General features: G+C 38.7%; 1 protein-coding gene across 7 annotated transcripts in view; it reads right to left on the reverse strand.

Annotated features, from left to right (window-relative positions):
• LOC126235770 (uncharacterized) overlaps positions 1–25,875 on the reverse strand; it is a 272,353-nt gene that overhangs the window by 244,599 nt on the left and 1,879 nt on the right. For all 7 annotated transcript variants that reach the window (XM_049944566.1, XM_049944568.1, XM_049944570.1 and 4 more), the window contains exon 2: positions 18,656–20,722. In XM_049944566.1, coding sequence (XP_049800523.1) covers positions 18,656–20,722 — 2,067 coding nt within the window. The remainder of the gene's footprint in view (positions 1–18,655; positions 20,723–25,875) is intronic.

Genomic DNA, 25,875 nt, shown 5'->3' on the forward strand with positions numbered 1-25,875 from the left:
TGATAAGGACAACACAACACCCAGTCCCTGAGAAGAGAAAATCTCCGACCCAGCCGGGAATGGAACCCAGGCCGTTAGGTATGACATTCCGTCACGCTGACCACTCAGCTACCAGGGGCAGACACATATGATGTGGTAGTAACCAATGAGGATTTGCAGTATTCCAGTAACCAATGAGGATTTGCAGTATGCCAGTAATGTAAATTGAGTCTACTGACAGTGGCGTCATTGGTGAAATAGGACTCATTTCCATGAAATCTACCTAATGAAATTCGCATTTATGGCTACTTTATTTACGAGACACGCAGAATGACACCTGATTTTGGAAATCGTTTCCACATAGCTGCTGCTGTAGGTGCAGCTTAAAGGGATGTCATTTTCGTTCCGCCAGAAACCTTTATACCGAAGACCTTGATATCCCCAGGACTGCTGCAGCTCTTATTTGTCCTAATTACAACGAGAAATAGGTATTACTGGTTATATCTATGACTTCCACAATATTATTAATAATAATAATAATAATAATAATAATAATATGGCCATTATTGTTATTATTATTATTATTATTATTATTATTATCATCATCACTGCAACCTAAATACAATACCACAATAACAATTTTTTATACTACTTTGAATGTATGCACCATTTTCATTTCGCTATGCTTACCCTACATGGAATGTGCTCCAAAATACTCAATAACTTTCTGGGCAACTTCAGGTGCATCACAGATTGGTCTTTCCACAACACATTGTATCTGGAAAGCTCCTTTTGTTCTTAAGCACATCTCTGTATGTCTAAAAACATGCACAGAAAGTAGACATCGGGTTGCAAAGCATTGTGAATACAGCCTTCGGACCTCAGCTGCACTGCTGTGCATCTCCTCATAGATCAGTATCATATTGGTGTAGTCTTCACTGGAGTACATTGTATGTGTTACCAGTTTGACTGTAAAACCTGAGTCAAACAACAGATGGTGATATTACTTCTTCAGAGTGGCAGCAGGAGGAAGCCTCACGCAAATGATGGTGCAGGTTGGCGATAGTTCACTTGTACGTCCACTTCCTTTTTGAAGGGTTGAACAAACATATGCGGAAAACATAAAACTACAGAAGAACAGCGTGCATGGGTCACCCTTAGTAATTACGGGCCACCCTCAATAATGACACATACTATCTTGAAAAGAAAATAATTCTCCAATTGTTTTGAGTATGCTCAGATTTACTCAGAAAGGGGTATTGTATTATATTAACAACTGGTGTGTTACTCCAGATCTGGTTGACAAACTAATGCTCCAGAACATCAACAACATTGGCACAATGTGACAAAAAGGAAGAAATCACAATGGAATACAGAAACAAACAAACAAGAAGATACTGATGAAACGGAAGGACAAGAGAGATGACACGACTGTCAGCACATTTCATTTCACAATATGTTTCAACAATTAAATTTAAAGAATGTCATCAGGCCAAGACAAGTGTAGTCATGGATTATAATCAGAACAGAGCTGGCATGAATATGAGCAATTTCTATCTCCAAAGATACCAAATGGCCAGGAGCAAACTGAAAAAAAGATATTATCAGAAGATTTTTCGCTATTTATTGGACATTGCATGCTGCAATACACATGCTTGGTACAAAAACATTGCTGTGAAAAAAGCAGATTGGAATTCACAATTAGTCTTGGTAAACAAAATCCTCTCTGTAACAAACATCAGCAATTGCATACACTCCCCCCTCCCCCCTTTCCCCTCAAATATCAAAAGCAAAGCACACCATCTTACAGCTAGGCATTTTTATTTTCCAGAATTTTTGCCAAACATAACACAGAAAAGACCAAAAAGGAGATGAGGAGTGTGCATGAGGGGGCATATTTGAAAAGACATCTTGGTGTGCATAATATGAAGGTCCTGTGTATGCAACATCACGTTTTAAAATATTTCACAGGGAGAACAACCTGTAATTATGTGGGGGAGGAAAAATGTCATTCTATGTGATTCTGATCTACTTTAGCTTTGGTCCATAATCTGAAACCAACAAAGAAATGTTTTAGTGAATGAACAAGGCACATGGCACAACTGCAATAGCCAGCACCAGGTGAAATTACAGACTGAGATAAAGGAGTGTGCACAAAAAATTTCCACTAACGGAGTTAATGACCATGAAAATTTTTATGCGAAAAACGGCAACCCTTAGGCCTCTCCAGCAGATCCTAAATGTGATGTGCCCAAGAAAGATCATTGCCATTCAGCCCTAAGATGTGAAAAAGGTTCAGCCTCACTGATTATCTGGTCATTGTAACTGCTCCCAGATCTTATTCTATATGACAAATGAAAATTCGTAAAGTAAAGCAACTTTCTCACTTCTCAGTGTTCAAATCTTAATCATAAAACTATCAAAATCTTCGTAACAGGATTTGAAAGGAAGTGTAGTAAGTGACTTAATAAGATCTACAAGTTTAAACATAACAACGTTTGAAAACTTAATAGATGGAAGTATTTTATTTTTGTCAATAGCTAATATGGTGGTAGCTGCTACCGTGACACAGCACTGATCTCTTGTTCCGCAGTGTGACAATCAGCTGTGCTTCCTGTATCCTCTGATGAAAAGTTTTTATCGCTGCGCTGAAGTCAGCAGCTCTATGTGCACAATCAAGGAAAGAAGGAGACTCATACTTGCACGGACTGTTTAAACTGATTTTTTGAGCTCACAGTGTATTCTGCTTCTCTCGATGGTGAGTGCTGGTAATTTCTGAAGTTGTCATCACATTCTGAATTGCTCAGAGATAGTTTATTCGCTCAAAGTGGGGCATAGCTTCTGTAGCTCAGAAGTATCCAATGGACTCAACTGTCAACATGACACAATTTGTCTACAGTTAATTTTCTTATTGCCCCACGACAAATTTTCTTTGACACAATTTATGCTCCATAAAGCTACATTTCAACATTGACAAGAGAACCTATTGTGATGACATCTTTTCAGTGATAGGATTTGGGCAGTGGTACGGCATAACACATTAAATATCCTACTACAGGGTGTTTTTGATTTTCTATCAAGGAAATTGAGTCATTCTGTATTTCTGTCCTTTAATATTGGCTGCATAACCAAAAGCCAGATTTACAGATAAATGAATCAGGTTTACTGGTTATTTATTTTTTTACATGACATACTCTAAATTAATAGGAGTACATTCTAGTTCCATTATTTTTATTAAATTCACTATTATAAACAAAAACTATTTATATTCTGGTTCTATGATCATAATGCCTGATCAAGCACCTAGATGTATGGGTTACGTCACACAGATTGTAATTTTTAATTCTATCCACTACTTCACTTTATGTAGGAAGCAAGATCACACCAAAAATTCAATTTATCATGTAACTTGGAATTATTCTTGGTTATCAAGTCACACTTGATTAAAGATATTCTGACCATATAGTTGCAGCCTTCTTCTAAAGAGCAGTCCAGTAAGAGACACTCAATTTTTCTATGTGAAAGAGTACTTATGAAATTGCACAACTTGTAGTAGCTTGAGCGGCTGAGATCAATTCAGTCTTCTTAGAGTCAGATAATGACTTTCCAATACGTAGATCCATAATCAGACATGTGAATAGGATTCATGTAATCTGGTAGATCTGCAATGGCCAACACAACACATGGAAAATTCGGTCATATCATTGCAGGTGCATCATTCATTTGGCACGACTGGGAGAGAGCTATATTAATACAATACTTGTACTGCAGTGTAATCTAATGTAGTGTAAGAAATGATGTGCAAGAACTGAAGAGGAAATCATGGGTCTTGACATGTTTTCCAGATGTCACAGAGTATAAAGTGCAGTATATTATTTGATCAAAATAGTTTTGATGATGGAAATAAAACAAGCATGATACACCATCTGAACCATGAAATACTCGAGGGCAGTCACAACTAGTAGGTCCTCTTCTTTGTGGATTACTAGTGCATGTGTGAGTAATGACAGTATTGCCCATTTTCTTGGCACTTTTTTTAATACAAGGTTGTTAGGGATAATACCATTTGATTGTGTCAACATAAATATGGTATACATTAGGCATATGTAATTACTTCTTTACTTACCTACCTCTGCTCAATTTTCTTGAACATTTAATGAACATTTTCAACTTTGGAGCTCGTTTAGGTGACGAATCACTTTGTCAACAAGATGCTGTAGTATTTATTTTACACATGAACTGCACAATATGTTTAAAAATTAAACACTATATCAAATAAAATAAAACTGTAAGCAGTCATCCATTTTAAACATGTGCCAAGTATCCACATATTAAGAGCTCATATTAATTTATTTTTTCTTGGAACAGTTCCTGTGGTCAAATTCTGGTGTTAATATCAACTGAACTTATCTGGACACTTAAAAAGGTGTTCCAGCATGAAGACAATTTGATGTTTACATTTGTGTAGGGTTGAATTACTGCGATAGTATTAACAACAGAGGCCAGAAAATTCTGAATTGTGACTTATGTACAAAAATATGCGCAGAGAAACCTAAAAAAATCACAAATAGTGTACGTTAGAGCTTATATATTAATGAAAATAATTTTTGAAAATATAACTGGATAGATAAAAAAATATACTCACCAAGCAAATGCAGAAGCAAACACATACAGAAGTTAACAAAATGTGCAAGCTTTCAGAGCCAGTGGCTCCCTTCTTCCGGCAGAAGGATTGAAGGAGAAGGGAGAGAGATGAATAAAAAGGATTAGGGAGGTTCAGAAAATGGGGATAATTATGGAAAAGTAGCCCACAACCCTGGGTCAGTGCAGGCACTGGAGAGAGAGAGAAGGAACTGCACCGGATGGGATTTGAAAACAGAGCTTCAAGATGAAAGATAGGGTAATACGCAAGACAAAGATTACTGACCAAACATTGTGCAAGAGCAAAAAGTTAAGTTGTCCGTTAGGATGAATGGGCAACACACAACACCCTGTTGCAGAGCACACTCTCCAACATGACAGTCATAAAACCACACTACCTATTTCACCGTAAGTGCCATCTGGATTCTTTCCCGTGACACCAGTTTCTCAATACTCCATGGGTGGGAACTGACATTACAACATGTCCTTGGTTCTCGTTACCCACTTGACCTTTATTTACTTTTACTTTCTTTTCTTCAGAGACAGTACTTCTAATCATTAACTATTCCTTTCTTCATTCCCTCTTAGTTTTCTACATTTTTTTTTATTTATTTTCTGACCAGTCTAATTTTCCCCCATCCCCTACGTCTATCATATATATCGTACTTAGCTCTCCACTCTTATTAAATCTTGCACCATGTTTGGTCAGTAATTCATGTCTTGCTTATTACCCTATCTTCCATTTTTGATCTGTCAGGTTTTCAAACCTCATCCAGTGCAGCCCCAACAGTCAATCTTTCCTTCTTACCCCTTTCAGTAAGTCTTCCCCGACGTGTGGTTCTCGACGACTTTACCGTAATTTTCTAAACCTCACCAGTCTTTTTCCTTCACCCTTTCCTTCCACTTCAATTCTTCTTCTGCCAGAGAAAGGAGCCACTGGTTTCAGAAGCTTTCACATTTCCTTGACTTTTGTGTGCACTTGCTCCTGCCACCACTTGGTAAGTGGTTTTTTTTCATCTATCCAATTATATTAAATAGTGCACACTGTCATACTAAGAGCTATCATAAACATATGTCTTGTTTCTTCTGTGTAAATACTACTTTGAATCATTTATTAATTAGTTTCATTTGTTTTGATGACAACTTTCTCGACATTTTTCCCCGGGCTTCTGGTTGTGGCTTTATCATAGCTTTTGTTTGCAAAATTATTGGTTTTAGTGCAGGATTCCAAGACATGTCACAAGTTACCAACATCTGTAAATCAAGAGATTGGAATGTATTCAGATGTTTTGTAGTGTTGCACTGGAACCACATTATGGTATTTGCGGTCATAAGAGTCGTACCACTGTCCCATTGGAACATTACAAAATTTTTCACTAACATATATACTCTGCAAGTAACCATATGGTCCATAGAAGAGGGTATTTCATGTAACACTGTTTCCAAACTAAACCTTAACTGCTGTGCTTAACTCTTCCTTTTTCATTTATAACAACTGCATTTGAGACAAGATATCTACTGGTTGAGACACATCAAGTCAACGTGTGGCTTAACCCAACTGCTATACTCATTGGGACTAGTACTTACTCTAACAGTATGCCAATTTGCATATCTGGTCAATGAAGCGTAGCACATTTCAACAAGTCTCGGTATGCTCTAAGAGATTCTTAAAAATTTGGCTAGTTTTCTTGAGGCTCTCCATACCTACACATAACCAACTGAATCCTATGTAAAGCATAGGAAAGGCAACCACACACCTATAGCTAACTGACATATAACCAACTGAATTCTATGTAAGCATAGGAAAGGCAACCACACACCTATAGCTAACTGACATGAGTTGCAGCCACAAGTGTTGGCGTCAGTTAGTGTGTGTGTGTGTGTGTGTGTGTGTGTGTGTGTGTGTGTGTGTGTGTGTGTGTGCGCGCGCGCGCGCGCACGCACTTCTACTACAGAAAGAGCAAGAATTCAACAGCTAGTATAAACACTGTTTACTGTTGTGTTTCTATACATCACATGTCAGTCAACTATGAGTGATTGCCTTTCTTTTATTTTACATATTTCATTCCAGAATTTTCATTGTTCTGGATCTTAATTTGAACTAAAAAATTATGGGTCACTTCAAAACGCCACCTCTGTACCGGAGCATACAGATAATTTCCTGCGATGACTGGACTCACTTCAGCTGTCTTTTGAAAGGACTCACCTAATCGCTAGTAGCACAGTTTCATCCAAATGATGAGATATCACTGCATTAAATGAATCCATGAACAGTGTTGGTTGCAGTTTTTAGACAGGTCTTTAATCAATTTAGACTGCCCTCACTTCACATAGGTAACACTAAGTATCTATGGCCACACGACTTGTCTGGCATAGCAGTATACACAAACATTCCTAGTGAATCACTCCATCAATTGGTGAAAACTGTTATTAAAATCCTTACAATGGTTCTTGAACTTTGCCTTCATATACACACGAAAAAACATGACAAGATGGCTTTATTTTATCATGTGCATACGTTCTAGTTCAGTTTCTCTGCTCTCTGGAGAAGTTGTGGCAGTTTTCCTGCCACATACCACCTCCTCTGTAGCTGACCAGCTCGTAACTCCTATCATTGCCATAATATGTCACTTCAAATACCAATTAAATATCGGACAGATAACAGATAATAGTACATATATTACACTCTCATCATTACTATAAAATCATAAACTGTATATACAAACGTACCTGGCAAATCAACCATTTGCAAGAACAATATCAAAATCCCTGCAGTAGTTCCTGGGATTAGCCTTCACATACGAACAGAAAAACCGGCAGGGGACTTTAAATTAGTAATACGTATAGAAGGCGTGTGCATGAATGATCTTTTGAGAATGCACCAAATTCACAAACTGTCCTTTCACATCTTTCTCTATATTATTTACACTCTTTAGAAAAAAAAAAGTAATGGTGAAGTTTGACATGGAGAATTGGAGAACTGGAAAATCAAGTTATTAGAGCCATTAACAAATATCTATTGCACAGAAAGCATCAATCATATTGTTATCAGTGGATAACATAACACCACACATTCTTAAGTACATCCGGGGTCACAGACGTCTGTTAACACAATATGATAATCACACCAGGTGGCTTACACTGTTACTTGCGTACTGAATACTGTATGGTAGATAGGCCTCCTATAGGGTGCACACACACATTTACCCTCCAAGCTTTACCAGCTGATGCCATGAAAATGATTCTAAAATTTGCTAACATTTCCATAGTATAGCATATATGAGAGAAAGGTTAATCCCTTATCATCTAGACAGCTGCTATCACTAAGCTGCTTATTGCTCTTTGGTTTTAAAAACTACAGCAACAGTTCCTTTGGAAGCTGTCCAATAATTCTCCAGTTGAAACTTCCTGGCAGATTAAAACTGTGTGCTGGACCGAGACTCGAACTCGGGACCTTTGCCTTTCGTGGGCAAGTGCTCTACCAACGAGCTACCCAAGCACGACTCACGCCCCGTCCTCACATCTTTACTTCTGCCAGTACCTCATCTCCTACCTTCCAAACTTCAGTTGGTAGAGCACTTGCCCGTGAAAGGAAAAGGTCCCGAGTTCGAGTCTCGGTCCGACACGCAGTTTTAATCTGCCAGGAAGTTTCATATCAGCGCACACTGCAGAGTGAAAATCTCATTCTGAATTCTCCAGTTCTGAGTAGGCATTGTCTGCTGAGGTCTTCCACACACCTTTTCTTGCATAATATTTTGCAATGTTTACATCTGCACAGGCCACTTGTCAAGCAAAGCACTGATCAGACAACCCAGCTACGTATGCAGAACTATGATATGGCCTCTAGTGATCAGATCAAATACAACAAAACAACCCTTAACTGGATACTCCATTTCAAACCACTAGAAGCAGATGAACAGTAAACATGTTTCCAACATACAATGTCTTTCGGGGATAGCCAGTTTTTGGCAAGAGTATTGTTGCTGATGATTGCTGCACTGCAAGGCATGGTGATCAATACAATTCAAATGCCACTGTGAAATCAACCGAATCTTATTCAAAGGAATTTCTCCTAAAGCTCTAGCAAACACAATTTTTATGCACTTCTGAAACATTCTAGCAGCAGCCTGTACATGAAGTTTGTAAACTGACTCTGCATATAGTTCTCATCACAATTTTCCATGTTAATACACAGTAGTCCCAAAATAAAAACCACAGGGCATAACTGACTGAAAATAAGCAAAATAAACAAGCTCTCAGATTTCAGTATTAGTGACCATGCAGATGATTTTTGTATGGAACACAACGACACTTAGTTTAACAAGATCCTGAATGTGCTACATTCAATCTTATTACAGACTTTCAGTTCATATTGGGATAACAGTACAAAATGATTAGCAAAATTAAGACCAGCTGTAAAAAGGACAAACAAAGTATTCAAACAATAGATAATCCACAATGGAATGTAACAAAATTATGAGAAGGAAAAGTTGTTACTCACCATATAGCGGTGATGCAGTCGCAGACAGGCACAACAAAAAGACTCACACAATTAAAGCTTTGGGCCATTGGCCTTTGTCAACAATACACGCACACACGACATTAGTCTCAGCCAACTGAAACCACACAGTTAGCAGCAGCACCAGTGCATGATGGGAGTGGTGACTGGGTGGGGTAAGGAGGAGGCTGTAGCGAGGCGAGCGATAGTATGGTGGGGGTGGCGGACAGTGAAGTGCTGCAGGTTAGACAGACGGCAAGGGAGAGGTGGGGAAGGGGGGGAGGGGGGTGGAAGTAGCAGAAAAGGAGAGAAATAAAAAGACTGGGTGCGATTGTGAAATGATGGCTGTATAGTGCTGGACTGGCAAGGACAGTGAATAACGAAGGTTGAGGCCAGGAGGGTTACAGGAACGTAGGATGTATTGCAGGGAAAGTTCTCACCTGCGCAATTCAGAAAACCTGGTGTTGGTGGGAAGGATCCATATGGCACAGGCTGTGAAGCAGTCATTGAAATGAAGGATATCATGTTTGGCAGTGTGTTCAGCAACAGGGTGGTCCACTTGTTTCTTGGCCACAGTTTGTCGGTGGCCATTCATGCAGACAGACAACTTGTTGGTTGTCATGCCTACATAGAATGCAGCACAGTGGTTGCAGCTTAGCTTGTACACCACATGACTGAGCATTTTTGTGCTACATGGGAGACAAGTCCAATTTTTCAGTCAGTTTGAGACTGCAATAATTTTTGGATAAAGCAATTTTGTTCCAGCTGTTATTTACGAATATTATATACACATATCAAAAAAGTTCTGTATCACCCTGGTTCCCAGAACACCTGAAGATAAACATTGACTGTGGATATTGTATCACATACACAGTCCCTTTGACTGTTCAAAAATGTCACTAAACCCAAACAAAGATGTGAACAACCATGCATGAGCAATGTCTTTTAGACAGAGGGGGTCAGACAGCCGATCAGTTTCAATCATCCCACCAGGAAGAAGGCACACAGCTCAAGTTGTCTGCAGTTCAACCATGCCAAGACTGTCAATAGCACAGTTCAATCATGCCCGCATCGTTATTTTGTGCCAAGAAGGGCTCTCAACAAGGGAAGTGTTCAGGCATCTCGGAATGAACCAAAGCGATGTTATTCTGACATGGAGGAAATACAGAGAGCCAGGAACTGTCGATGACATGCCTCACTCAGGCCGCCCAAGGGCTACTGCCGCAGTGGATGACCACTACCTACAGATTATGGCTTGGAGGAACCCTGACAGCAACGTCACCATGTTGAATAATGCTTTTCATGCAGCCTTAGGACGTCGTGTTACGACTCAGACTGTGCACAATAGGCTGCATGATGCGCAATTCACTCCCGACTTCCATGTCGAGGTCCATCTTTGCAACCATGACACCATGCAGTGCGGTACAGATAGGACCAACAACATGCCGAACGGACTGCTCAAGATTGGCACCACATTCTCTTCACTGACGAGTGTCGCATATGCCTTCAACCAAACAATCGTCGGAGACATGTTTGGAGGCAACCCGGTCAGGCTGAATGCCTTAAGACACACTGTCCAGTGAGTGCAGCACTGTGGACGTTCCCTGCTGTTTGGGGTGGCATTATGTGGGGCCAGCATACGCCGCTGGTGGTCATGGAAGGCACCGTAACGGCTATACGATACATTAATGTCATCATCAGAGCGATAGTGCAATCATATTGATGAGGCATTCATCTTCATGCACAACTCTTGCCACTATCGTGAACCTATTGGAGAATGATTTTCTTCAGAATAATGACATCGCTCGGCTAGAGTGGCCAGCATGTTCTCCAGACTGAAACATTGACACGTTTCAGTGCCTGGCATAGCTAAAATGGGCTGTTTATGGACGACGTGACCCACCAACCACTGTGAGGGATCTACACCAAATCGCTGTTGAGGAGTAAGAAAATCTGGACTAACAGTGCCTTGATGAACTTGTGAATAGTATGCCACAACGAATACAGGCATGCATCAATGCAAGAGGACATGCTACTGGGTATTAGAGGTACTGGTGTGTATAGCAATCTGGACCACCACCTCTGAAGGTCTCACTACAACAGGCAATGTATGGTTTTCATGAGCAATAAAAAGGGTGGTAATGTTTATATTGATCTCTAATCCAATTTTCTGAACAGGTGTCGGAACCGAGGTGACGCAAAACTTTTTTTGATGTGTGTATATAAAATTTTGCATACTTTGATGTGGTAGGCACATTACTATACATTATTTCCTCTTATTGTCTCTACTTTTTCATTAGAAAAAGCAGTCATTCTTGTACTACGAAAATGTTTCTTTTTTTTAACATATATAACTCTTTATACGGTTAGAAACAATGAACTTGAAAATACTAATGTCAAACATTCATAAACTGTTGTGAACTAACGACTGAGCTACCCAAGCACAACTCCTGACCCGTCCCCACAGCTTCAATGCTGCAACTACCTCGTCTCCTATCTTTCAAACCTCACAGAAGCTCTCCTGTGAACCTTGCAGATCTTGCACTCCTGGAAGAAAGGATATTGCAGAGACGTGACTTATCCATAGCCTGGGAAATGTTTCCAGAATGAAATTGTCACTCTGCAGTGGTGTATACACTGATATGAAACTTCCTGGCAGATTAAAACTGTGCGCTGGACCAAGACTCGAACTCTGTATGAGGTGCTGCAGAATTGAAGCTGTGGGGACAGGTCATGAATTATGCTTGGCTAGCTCAATCATTACACTACTTGCCCTGAGTTCGAGTCTTTGTCGGGCACACAGTTTGCCACGAAGTTTCATATCAGTGCACACACTGCTGCAGAGTGACAATTTCATTCTGCAATTCAACATTTTTGTTACATTTAATGTTTTGTGCATTGTTATTCTTAGCTGCTGCAATTTTGCATAGTAGCCAATATGTTTATTTTATCTAATTATGACCATGAAATTATTACCTCAATGGAAATCACTGTAGGAAATAACATGTTATGACTCACTTCTAGAGTTTTCACAAACATCCTTCTTTAAGTACTAAACACATCCATACACCAGTTGTTGCCGCGTGTTTACTGGCTAACACACACCGTGTTTTGATAGCTGGTGGCAGTCTAATCCTATGGGTAATAACTGTTGATTGCTGCCACAGAAAACACACAACACAAATTAGTCTCTGTGTGTGTCTGAATGACAGTGTATTGATGTGTTTAGAACTTTAAGAACAATGTTATGAATAGATTGCTACTCACCATATGGAGGAAATGTTCAGTCGCAGAGAAGCACATCAAAAAGACTGCTAAACATGTTGAAACAGTGGCCAGTGACAGGTGTGTGTGTGTGTGTGTGTGTGTGTGTGTGTGTGTGTGTGTGTGTTTACTTTACAAGAAGGCCTTTTGGCTGAAAGTTCACATGTTTAGCAGTCTCTTTGGTGTGCCTTTCTGCAGCTCTACATCTCCTCTATATGGCAAGTAGCAATACATCCTTTTCATAATATTTTCATTATTTCATCCTGGATTTTCCATTGTTTGAACTTTAATAACACTTGTGCAATCATCTATAGGTGAATGGAAGCCAGTTCTTTTTTAGTTGCAACCCAGAAAGCCACTGAGTGCAAAAGCTTGTGAGTAAACTGTTGCCAACTAGGTGGTGTAGTAGAAAGTGTCTCGTTAAATTATTTTGTGTAGGACAGATATCAGGCCTGATTTTCCATCTTGCATAATGGGATGTTTGGAAAATTTTGAGTGCCACTAGGCCTTTTTTAGTAACTGTAATACAGAACTTACCAAATTCCAAACTTATCAACAATGGCGGCTGAAAACTGTTCCGGTTATGAGCTTGAGAGAGATTAAAACAATCTGCTTTTGTCATGAAGCCTTGCTTCTAACTCAGTTTAGGTTCTTGGAAAATCTATGTTTTAATGTATTTCAAAAAAGAAACCATCTCAATAACAAGGGCTTAAGCATTCTGATAAAGTAAGAACAGTAGAACTAAGAAAGCTTTAAAGTGTGTTCTTTTACCAGACCACAAATTGCGACCAATATACAAGAGTGAGGTTCAGAATAAAATTGCTGCTCTGTGATGTCGGTCAAAGGCTCGGATGCCAACAGTGATGAGTCAGAAACTACAGAAAGCATCAATTCAGGTTTGTCAAGCCTTGGATATTCTTGAGGATTTGAAATAAGATTCACAAGGCAGTAGCTCACTGGTGAAGTGGCAAACTGCAGATGCAAAGATGTTGGGTTTGAGCCTTCATCATTTCTAGGATTTTTTATTGCCATGTATCACTTTTTTCATCTCTGTCAATGTTAATGTGAAAAATGCCCAGCTGCACCATGGGTGGAAGTCCATGTTAAACTGTGGGTCCCCCCTATAGTCTGCTACATCCAATACAACCAGGTCTAGTAAACCACTGTGGTGTTCAAACCAACTGTAAGGTTGATGAGATTTACCTCTAGCCAAGATCTGTCAAATCCACAGAGAAATTTGCAGTCAGATCACAGTTCTGATGGGTTTAAGCCAGATATAATTTGAGAGAAAAATTGTAACAATCAGTAATGCCAATACTATATTGCTTATAGTATGATGAGTGAGCTGAGAAATTTAAGTTACCCGTGTGCATTCGATCAAAACATGAACCAGCTTATTGAGGACATTAAGTTTATTCAGCACATTAAATGGCACAGATTGTCAGTTCATGGAAATGCAAGGCATTAATGGTACCTCCCAAGTAACCACTTTGTCCGTCTCCCACCCAAAAATGTTAAGTCCCATAGTGCTCAGAGCCATTTGAACCATTTGAACCACCCAAAAATGTGAACTGTGTGTCAGCAGTAAAGATTAGTACTTACTATAGAGACGACCCATTTTTGCATGCTGCTGCCAAACTCACATGTAAACTATTCCCTACCTTAAAAGCTTCTAAACAATTTAAGGGTGCAAAGACCTGTTTCAGTCACACACCACTCACTGATGCTATTCATTCAAACGAAACAAAACTCTTCTTTTTAACTGTATGTAAAACTGTATTTAATATCTTGATAGCTGTTAAGAGAGATAATTGGCTGCAGCGCATTTTAAGCGAAATATGTATTCACATGTGCTTTCTACCTTAAGGTATATCTGTTGCATTAGTGGATATAACAGAAATACTACGCACAAATAAACATGACCTATCAACATTATGAAAAGAATAAACCACCACTCACCATAAAGAGGACACAATGAGTTGCCGGCAGGCACAATAAAAACTCCATTACACATTGAGCTTTCGGCCCAAAGCCTTCTTCAGAAAAGAAAAGACAATACACCACATGCACACATGATCATGATCTCCAGCCAGCTACGCTTAATATTTAGCCGGAGAAAGCCATATACGTGTGTGCATGAGGCATGTTTAGTTATGTGAATTTGTGTGCGCTTTCTTTTCTGAAGGAGGCTTCGACAGAAAGCTCAATGTTAACACATTCCTCCCCCCCCCCCCCCCAGCTCAAAATCTCATCTTCCCATTGAGTAGCAATCTATCCTTTACATAATAATGCTGATATTTCAACTTCAATTTTCCATTGTTTGGCCCATCAATAATGACACATATGATGATAATGTTAAAAAATATGTTTTATCTATCAGTTGTTATTCACCAACGCATGTGCTGCAGCTTCATTTGCAGCCCTATCAAATACAGAAATTGTAAATACAATGCATTCTGGTACAAATTACATAGACATGCTGACAAGAAGAAACAAGATATGAATAAAAAAATAAACATAATAGCTCTTATGCGCTTGATGAATGTTGTTGTTGTGGTCTTCAGTCCTGAGACTGGTTTGATGCAGCTCTCCATGCTACTCTATCCTGTGCAATCTTCTTCATCTCCCAGTACCTACTGCAGCCTACATCCTTCTGAATCTGCTTAGTGTATTCATCTCTTGGTCTACCTCTACGATTTTTACCCTCCACACTGCCCTCCAATGCTAAATTTGTGATCCCCTGATGCCTCAAAACATGTCCTACCAACCGATCCCTCCTTCTACTCAAGTTGTGCCACAAACTTCTCTTCTCCCCAATCCTATTCAATATCTCCTCATTAGTTACGTGATCTACCCACCTTATCTTCAGCATTCTTCTGTAGCACCACATTTCGAAAGCTTCTATTCTCTTCTTGTCCAAACTAGTTATCGTCCATGTTTCACTTCCATACATGGCTACACTCCATACAAATACTTTCAGAAACGACTTCCTGACACTTAAATCTATACCCGATGTTAACAAATTTCTCTTCTTCAGAAACGATTTCCTTGCCATTGCCAGTCTACATTTTATATCCTCTCTACTTCGACCATCATCAGTTATTTTACTCCCTAAATAGCAAAACTCCTTTACTACTTTAAGGGTCTCATTTCCTAATCTAATTCCCTCAGCATCACCCGATTTAATTTGACTACATTCCATTAATCTCGTTTTGCTTTTGTTGATGTTCATCTGATATCCTTCTTTCAAGACACTGTCCATTCCGTTCAACTGCTCTTCCAAGTCCTTTGCTGTCTCTGACAGAATTACAATGTCATCGGCGAACCTCAAAGTTTTTACTTCTTCTCCATGAATTTTAATACCTACTCCGAATTTTTCTTTTGTTTCCTTTACTGCTTGTTCAATATACAGATTGAATAACATCGGGGAGAGGCTACAACCCTGTCTCACTCCTTTCCCAACCACTGCTTCCCTTTCATGCCCCTCTACTCTTATAACTGCCATCTGGTTTCTGTACAGATTGTAAATAGCCTTTCGCTCCCTGTATTTTACCCCTGCCACCTTAGAATTTGAAAGAGAGTATTCCAGTTAACATTGTCAAAAGCTTTCTCTAAGTCTACAAATGCTAGAAACGTAGGTTTGCCTTTTCTTAATCTTTCTTCTAAGATAAGTCGTAAGGTTAGTATTGCCTCACGTGTTCCAACATTTCTACGGAATCCAAACTGATCTTCCCCGAGGTCCGCTTCTACCAATTTTTCCATTCGTCTGTAAAGAATTCGCATTAGTATTTTGCAGCTGTGACTTATTAAACTGATAGTTCGGTAATTTTCACATCTGTCAACACCTGCTTTCTTTGGGATTGGAATTATTATATTCTTGTTGAAGTCTGAGGGTATTTCGCCTGTCTCATACATCTTGCTCACCAGATGGTAGAGTTTTGTCAGGACTGGCTCTCCCAAGGCCGTGAGTAGTTCTAATGGAATGTTGTCTGTTCCCGGTGCCTTGTTTCGACTCAGGTCTTTCAGTGCTCTGTCAAACTCTTCATGCAGTATCTTATCTCCCATTTCGTCTTCGTCTACATCCTCTTCCATTTCCATAATACTGTCCTCAAGTACATCGCCCTTGTATAAACCCTCTATATACTCCTTCCACCTTTCTGCCTTCCCTTCTTTGCTTAGAACTGGGTTGCCATCTGAGCTCTTGATATTCATACAAGTGGTTCTCTTCTCTCCAAAGGTCTCTTTAATTTTCCTGTAGGCAGTATCTATCTTACCCCTAGTGAGACAAGCCTCTATATCCTTACATTTGTCCTCTAGCCATCCCTGCTTAGCCATTTTGCACTTCCTGTCGATCTCATTTTTGAGACGTTTGTATTCCTTTTTGCCTGCTTCATTCACTGCATTTTTATATTTTCTCCTTTCATCAATTAAATTCAATATTTCTTCTGTTACCCAAGGATTTCTATTAGCCCTCGCCTTTTTACCTACTTGATCGTCTGCTGCCTTCACTACTTCATCCCTCAGAGCTACCCATTCTTCTTCTACTGTATTTCTTTCCCCCATTCCTGTCAATTGTTCCCTTATGCTCTCCCTGAAACTCTCTACAACCTCTGGTTCTTTCAGTTTATCCAGGTCCCATCTCCTTAAATTCCCACCTTTTTGCAGTTTCTTCAGTTTCAATCTGCAGTTCATAACCAATAGACTGTGGTCAGAATCTACATCTGCCCCTGGAAATGTCTTACAATTTAAAACCTGGTTCCTAAATCTCTGTCTTACCATTATATAATCTATCTGATACCTTTTAGTATCTCCAGGATTCTTCCAGGTATACAACCTTCTTTTATGATTCTTGAATGAATGTTAAAAACCTAAATTTGTACTTTCCAAGACAATGTGGAAGCACAAGAAATTGATTATGTGTAACAAAGCAAATTTGAAAGCATAAATAGCAACCAATTGCTGCAACTGCTTCTCCAGCAAATAGTGTGTTCATTTATTTATACATCACACAAGCAGTAGTAAAAAACAGAAATTACTAAGGAAATCTAGGAAAGCAGTGGTGGCTTGTCTTCTAATTTTATTATGTTTATAGATCTTGTAAGAACTAAAATAAGAGTATAGCAACCTGTTACCTAAAAAAAGAGAGAAAAAACTTATGCAGAGTGCTCCCTTCAGTATATCTAAATACATCACACCAGAAGTTAAAAGTCCACCCGACACGTTTTTCTGTCCGTATATGTAGGCTAAACTCAGAAACTACCGTAAGGAATGTGATATAGTCTTCAGCAACAGATAGACTGTTTAAAGGGTAAGGTTTGCATACATAATTTATTACCACAATGCCAGACAAGTTGTCCAACCACAGATACTTGGTGCTACCTGTGCGAAGCCAGGGTGGGTTGCTAGTTTACATGTAACTCTTTCCACATCTCTAAAGATTCTCCAGTGTTCTATAAAACAAAAGTATATAAATGAATGTAAACCTCTTAAGCCTACAACTCTAATACATGTGCACAACAAGCATCTGCACTGCTGGTAATCCAAACATATACTCATCGGGTTAAGTGCAGTGATATCTGTGCACACACTGTAAAGATCTTCATTGGAAAGTGACAATGGCTGATGAAAACAGGATCTACTAACTGTCCAATCAGCTCACAGTGCTATTATTTTGTTATCAAGCTACACAGAGCAGGACTTGTTTCAGCGACCGGTTCGAAGTATGTCACACAGACTTCATTTAAAATGATATATACACTTATATTTTATAAGAACTGAAGGTCTATTGTTAACAACTGAAAGTTCAATTAATTTTTGACAAATAATGCACGCAGTAGGACAATTTATACAAAATGCTTCATTCCTGTACCAGATGGGCATGGAACCTCTTGCCAATAGGCAAAGCATGACGGAGGGAGGGGGAGGGGGGGGGGGGGCGAAACCCTACTGGCTTTAAGCATTGATTTAATAGGCTAATAAAATTCATAAATACGTGAACAACATTACAGGACGGAATAACACCCAAAAACAAAATGTCTGTGGAACCTTCTGTTATACTGAATCCAGTATATTTAGAACATAACGAACGCTCTGTGTCTGGAAACAAAAGCAGAGACCTGATCAACATGAAGATGGCCTGATATGACCCTTCAATACATTTACTTAAACGGGCATGCTCCAAAATGTCAATGAAAGATCATTCAACCATGAACCACATGCAATACAAATTTTATTTAAATCCTACAACAATCAGTCTGTATCATATACACCCACCTTTCTGTAAGATACTCGTTCTCATACAATGTAATGTAATTGCGAAGTTTCTCCTCCATTTCTCTCTCTTCTCTTTCCTTTCTCTCATTACGGACTTCCTTCTTAGTTGACACTACATCCAACATGTTCTCATTCGCTGGAAAACTGGGTGCATTGTTCGATGTATTACAAGGTGTATCTGTCATTCCTGACACACATACTGACTGTGCTCCAACCACCACATCACTGTCACCACTACGGTTTCCCCCCATTTCAAGTTCACTTGATCGTCGCCATCGTGATTTCACTTTCACCGGTTTGCTGCTGTCGAGATCAAATGCAGATATTGTAGATTGTGGAACAGCTGGGAAAGTACACATGGAAACTGGATGACAGAGACTGTCTTTCTGTATGGGATCATTGCTGACTGGTGGACACACAAGTTCTGGTGCCCCAACATGTTTTCCATCAGAGGTTTCCCTTGCAACACTCTTAGGAGAGCTTGGTAAATCACTCTTAGAGCGCGATTTTTGTCTCGACAAGCCTATGGAACGAATGCGATTGCTTCTTCTCACACCTATACTACAGTTTGAACTGCTTTCAGATCCTGTTGTGTCTGTACTGCCACTACGGCTTCTAGAACTGACTGACTTTGGTTTTCTTTCAGGTACCTCCTCTGTTCGACAATTTTTTTCATTTGCGCATGCACTGGCTGTGAAGCAAGGAGCTTCATTGATATCAAGGCTTCCAGAATCTTCACAGCTTTGATCAGTACCCTCAGTGATAACAGTCACTTCATTGACACATGGCACTATATTTTCTATAGAAAAGTTGTGTATCTCATCTTTGGTTTCTTCGCCCATGATTCTCTCTCCAAACAGAGAAGATCTGGGACTCTGGCAGCTCAAATATTCCTTATGGACACTATCACAGCCTTCTAGTGCATGGTGCTCCTCTTCTGCAACCGGTAAGTCTTCAATACTCCCCAATGACACAGGCATAACACTGCTTATTAAATTTGTATCAGTGTTGCGTACTTCAGTTTTAAAAGTTGAAATATCACTCTGACTGTCAGTTTCACAAAGCACTTGATCTTGAGGAACTGGTAGTTCTACAACAAACTCTTCACTAACAACTGTTTCATCATTTGCTGTAGTTTCTAAATTGTCACTGACTTCATACGTAATACAGTCTTCAATAATGTTCTGGTTTCCAATGTCACTTTCCTCGCCACAGCCATCAAAACACTTCACAATTTGTTCACTATGTACATTAGTATTTTCATTGGTTGTTCTCACATAATTTATTTGGTTGGTTCTACAATTACTTGTATTAACATAATTAGAGTTGGCACTTAATTTGTCAACTGTAACACACTTACACTCCTCTATTTCAGCTCCTCTGCCACAGTCATGGCAGTAACTACCTTTTACCACAGAGACCTGGTCTGCTTCACACTCCCTACTGTCTTCATAGTCTAATTCTTGATCATCCTGGCTTCTTGTATCTCCCACTTCTATTTCTACACCTTCGCAAACAATCATGTCCTCCACATATTCATCTGTCCACACAACTTGCTCAGCATTACTGATGTCCAATTCCTCCTGTTGTTCAATTACTACTTCATTCAGAGGCTCTAAATCCTGACTAGTTTCTATGACTTCTTTCGAGACATCTGAACCCTCAGGTGACATAATTTCATTTTCAATTACTTCCTGTAGGCAACGAAACTTGCCAAATTTCTTGTGGATGGATGAAACAGGCTGAACAGGATGAATTGCAGCAGGTGGAGATTGGTGCAGAGTGTCAGTAGCATTAGCAGGTTGCAAATCTCCACAACACATGTTTGTATTTTTATCTTCTCTCGTGTCTGAAATCCGGTGACTTAAGATACCATTGAGTTTGTGTTCTGACAGTCCGTTTAGTTTCTTCTTGTTTTTTGTTGATGATAACTTTACTGACTTTGTTTTTCTCCTTCTCACTGCCGCTTTTCGTCTGCGGGCCATCACATGGATCATTTGTGTCACCATACATTCAGGAACTACCTGCTGCTCCTTTCCATTGCTGAGCAAGTCATACTCCTGCAGCCTGAAACAAACAGGAAATAAAGATGAGTTTCATGAATACTTGAAAATTTCATAACAACCAACACCATAAGTAAAGGAAATGGGAACACTAGAATTCACTAATGGTATTATTTAATTTGACAGAGAGAGAGAGCAAATTTGGATAATCTACATTTATACTCTACAAGCCACTGACAAGCACAGACGGTATTCCCCAATGTACAACTTGTCAAGGTTTCTTTCCATTCTATTCACATATAGACCACGGGAACAATGACTGCTTGAAGGACTCACACACACACTGTAATCAGTCCAATCTTGAATCTGCAGCCCCTAGAGGAGCAATACATAGGAGGCTGTACTATATTCCTACATTCCTCACTTAATACTGATTCTTGAACTCTGTAAGTAGGCTTTTGTGGAATAATTGGTATCTATGTGCAAGCATCTACCATTTTCAGATTCATTGGCATTTCTGTGATGTTCTCCCATGGGTCAAACAATCATATAATCCACATGTGTCGAACCTTTTAGCTTACTTGGGTCAGACTGGACGAAGATGAGAATTTTGGGCTGCACTAAAAAGCTTAACACTAACAATAACTACTGGGGGAAAAAAATTGGGCAAATGAGAGAATCAAGTGGCAGGCGATTCAAATTGAAAATATTCAATTTATCATAACTTTACATAAATGGATTTGTATGGATTTTATTTTTATTTTATTTATTTTGATCATGAGATACTTCCTTCTTGGGCCACACTGCTATTTGCTTTGGGATGCATGCGGCCCATGGATTGGATATCCTGTTATAATCAATGGTGATGTCTTTCTTTGCATATGTTCAAAACCCCCCCCCCCTCTTAGCCCTATCTGTTAGGGGTCCTATAAACTTTGTCAGTATTCTAGGATGTGTTGCACAGGTGTTTTGTAATAGACTGCTTACAATCCCTCATTTGTAGCCTGACAGCATTTACCCGGTATCCTACAAATGAAATGAGATGTGTCACCTGTGTTACACGATACTGTGGGATTGTTCCATTTAATATCTTTACAAATTGTTACACAACAACAGCTGTATGAATTAACCAATTCCAACTGTCACTCTTTGGTAATGTAGTCATAGGATAGTACATTTTTTTTATATTTTTGAAGTGTACAATCTTACATTTTCAATCATTTACAGCAAGCTGCCAGAACTTGAACCACTTTGAAATCTTACCAATATTTGATTGAAAATTTGTGTATCTTGTATCAGACAGTACTTCATTACTGATAACTGCATCCTGTACAAAAAGTCTAAGATTACTATTAACATTGGGTGCCAAGTCATTAATATAGGCTACAGCACGAACAGTAAGGGTCGCCACCCACTTCCCTTGGGCATTCTTGAAGCTAATTTTAATTATCTTTCTCTTACAAGAGATACATCCACTACAACAGCTATTTAACATTTCATTTTTCTTCTAAAGGATAAACAAGTACATAAACAGTAACACCAATAAATCTCTTCTGTAGAATACTAATTATCAATAACAATACAACAAAGTTTTAACCATGCAGTTTGTATTCTTTCAAATTGCCACAAGGAGGACACATGTCTAGTAGCTGTCAAAATGAGTGAACAACTTCTCACATGATGTCTTTATAACAACAAAGAGCTACATCACAATTAGGCACCAGGTAAATTGATCAGTATTCAGGAATGAACAAGCCGCAATATAATAAAATGAAAGCAAAATGTGCATCTGGTGAGGGAAAAAAAATCTGCAGTGTGATTCATTACACTTTGGGGTAATACTAAACAGGATACTGCTCTTCAAAGAATATTTTAAAATTTAATGTTGCTTGAACACCAGAAAACTTTACTGTGTGTGTCTACTGGACCTTGTTATCCAGACTACAGTATTCTACCAGTCTTCTACATCTACTTCTATACTCTGCAAACCACTGAAGTGCACTGCACAGGGTTTGTCCACTGTACCAGTTATTAGAGTTTTCTTCCCAGTCCGTTCATGTATGTAGAATGAGAAGAATGATTGTTTACATGTCTCTGTGTGTGTTGTAATTAATCTGATCTTATCCTCACGGTCCCTATGTGAGCGATATCTAGCGAGTTTTACAATATTCATAGAGTCATCATTTAAAGCCGGTTCTTGAAATTTGTAAGTAGGTTTTTTGGGGCAGTTTACATCTATCTTGAAGAATCTGCTAGTGCAGTTTCTCCAGTATCTCTAAGTTACGCTACCACAGGCTAAGCAAATATGTGACCATTTGTGTTGCCATCATCTGTATATGTTCAATATCACTCGTCAGTCCTATCTGGTGTGGTCCCTCAGTAATAATGTAGGATGCATCGCATGAGTGATTAGTAAGCAATCTCCTTCATAAATTGATTGCATTTCCCTAGTATTCTACGAATAAACTGAAGTCTACTACCTGCTTTACTCACAACTGAGCCTACGTGACTATTCCATTTCATATCACTGTTAACTGTTAGCCCAGTTATTTGTATGAACTCTTTGCAAAAGTGACTATTGATATAGACATACAATACCATGTTTATTCAATTTGTGAAGTGCACAATTTTACATTTCTGAACATTTAAAGCCAGTTGTCTTGTTTGCACCACTTTGAAATCTTATCAAGACCTGACTGAATATTCATGCAGCTTCTTTCAAACAGTTGTTCATCATAGCTAACTGCATCATCTGCAAAAAATCTGGTCCACAAAGTCATTGGAGGTACAACATGTATTGCAAGGGTCCCAACACACTTCCCTGTGGCACACCTGAAGTTATTGCTTACATCTGGCAACTGCCCATCCAAGGTAACATGCTGTAGCCAAGATACATAAACCTACACAGCATCACAATGATAAAGCTCAGTCTTCAACAGAAAGATATGTGCTACATGTGGCTACATATACATAACAACAATAGTTGCATTGTTTTCTAGATTAAATCTTAATAGCACCGAATAGGAGTAGAGTCAAAGTAGTATACAAGTGATTTCCTTTCCTTTACTTAAAGAATGTTTTGTAATTAAGAAATTGAGCATTGATACTACATTCCATCACAAACTGAATCTCATGTTCGCTGGGAGATTGATTTTTATGAGCCTTCAGAGCTGACAAATGTGAGGCACACCATACTACCATGATCAAGAGGTCTACCCACTTTCAAAAAATTGTAAAATACAAAATTAAGTTAGACAAACCAGGAAACAAATACAGACATTTAATGCAAATATTTCGACAATAGTTTATATTTCAGTATTGCAGCATTCATTCTGTATTGTGCTCCAAAAGTAGGTGCCCGCATGCGTGTGTGCAATCCTAAAGTCAGAGGAAAGAGCTATGTATGCCAACTAGCTGCAAAGTGTATAAGTTTTGTGTTTAAATTGCCTTTTTATTGTGTTCGTGGCAGAGACAACCTGACAATCAGCTTTCTGTAATTTTTTGTATTTAACTTGTGAATTTCAGAACTCACATATCACTTTCCCAAAGCAGTTCAATGCAACTCAAAATTTCTCAAGAAAATCAATTTTTAAATTTTCCAGGGAGTGTTAATTCACCAAAGTAAAGGCAACTTTCACAATTGGCCATGAGGCTCAGGGTTATCAATGGATCGCTGGTTTACTTTTTGATATATAGATTTTTTCATTAGTTTTATTTATTTTTTGTTCAATTTGTATAACAACACGCCATTCACATATGAAATTTATCAAATATATGCTAATTAATACATACCTAATCATTTTTAATAAATATGCACATCATCTTCCATTCACATATGAAATTTATCAAATATATGCTAATTAATACATACCTAATCATTTTTAATAAATATGCACATCATCTTGTTTCTAACTACATACCGTAAGCAAAATTAAAGTTTTTATTATTCTTAGTTATTAATATTTTATAAAAGAGTATTAATAAATTTGTGTTTTTTTTAATTCAAACAATCTTTCACAAAATATCTATAATCAAGAATTCATACTTGCATTGAAAATGTGAAGTCTGCGAGTGATATGTAACTAGCAATAAGGCAATCTGAATTTTTCATAAAAATGATTAGATGTGTGTTAATTTGCATATATTTGATTAATTTCATATTTAAATGATGTAGATATTTAAGCTGAATGGAGAGTAGTATCCACACTGGTCTACCCTTGGCAAGTCTCTCTTAGAGAATGTCATTCCGAAGCCATTAATGCTAATAAGGAAAACTGGACCAATTTGGTGCACAAGCACAAACAAACTGCTTCAAAAGTGACAACATACTGGATTATACAGAGTAGCCCTCTGGCAAGAGGGAGAATGGTTTCTTCACTAACTGTTGCATTTTGTTATGGAACTGCCTATCTTCAGCCTTTCTCTCAGCTTGAAACTGCAAACACACATGTTGTCAAAATGTCATTTCTACTACCCAGCTATCCTCCAAATAGCAATATAATGGAATAACAGCCATTAGATGCCAACCGCTAATGGGTCTATACAGCAAAATGCATTTTATTCATACAGTTACTGCTGGTGCAGCCCTCTCTCATTGAAAAACAGAGCTACAGCCAACAGATTAGAACAATGACTGACAGACGGTGAAGCAAACATAGGACTGTTTGAAGTTTGAGAACTTAGGACTATGGCAAGAACACAATACTGTGAGCAATATGCAGGTAAAATAAGAGGATCATCTTCCTTAGGTACCTCTCCAATCCACTGTTTCCAAGAAGAGATTAACAGGAAATAATCAACTTAATATCTCGTGACCACTCTCACATTATCAAAATAACATGCATAAAACACTTCAGTGGCCTGTCAGGAATTATACACATCTGATTTCATGATATCACATTAATTTGCATAGCCAACTCGCAACCGAACTGTTACCTTTCAATCTAAACTATGCCTTCAGCTAAGCTATATCTTCAGTTACTCTACAGATCAATCTGGCACTACAAGGCAATATAGGTACTGTGACTATTGTGTTCTGTCTCTGTTTGCACACGTACGATGTCACAGGCCACCACCATTACACCCCAAGTGAAAATTGGCACACAATATTGTTAGGTTCACCCTGCCCAACTGTAAACGTAAGCCAAGCTGCAAGCTATCCTGGGTTAATATTCGTCCAACTGATAATTCCTACGAACTGACAATCTAAAATAATTA

The sequence above is a fragment of the Schistocerca nitens genome, chromosome 2 (assembly GCF_023898315.1).
Source record: "Schistocerca nitens isolate TAMUIC-IGC-003100 chromosome 2, iqSchNite1.1, whole genome shotgun sequence".
NCBI classification, from domain to species: Eukaryota; Metazoa; Arthropoda; class Insecta; order Orthoptera; family Acrididae; genus Schistocerca; species Schistocerca nitens.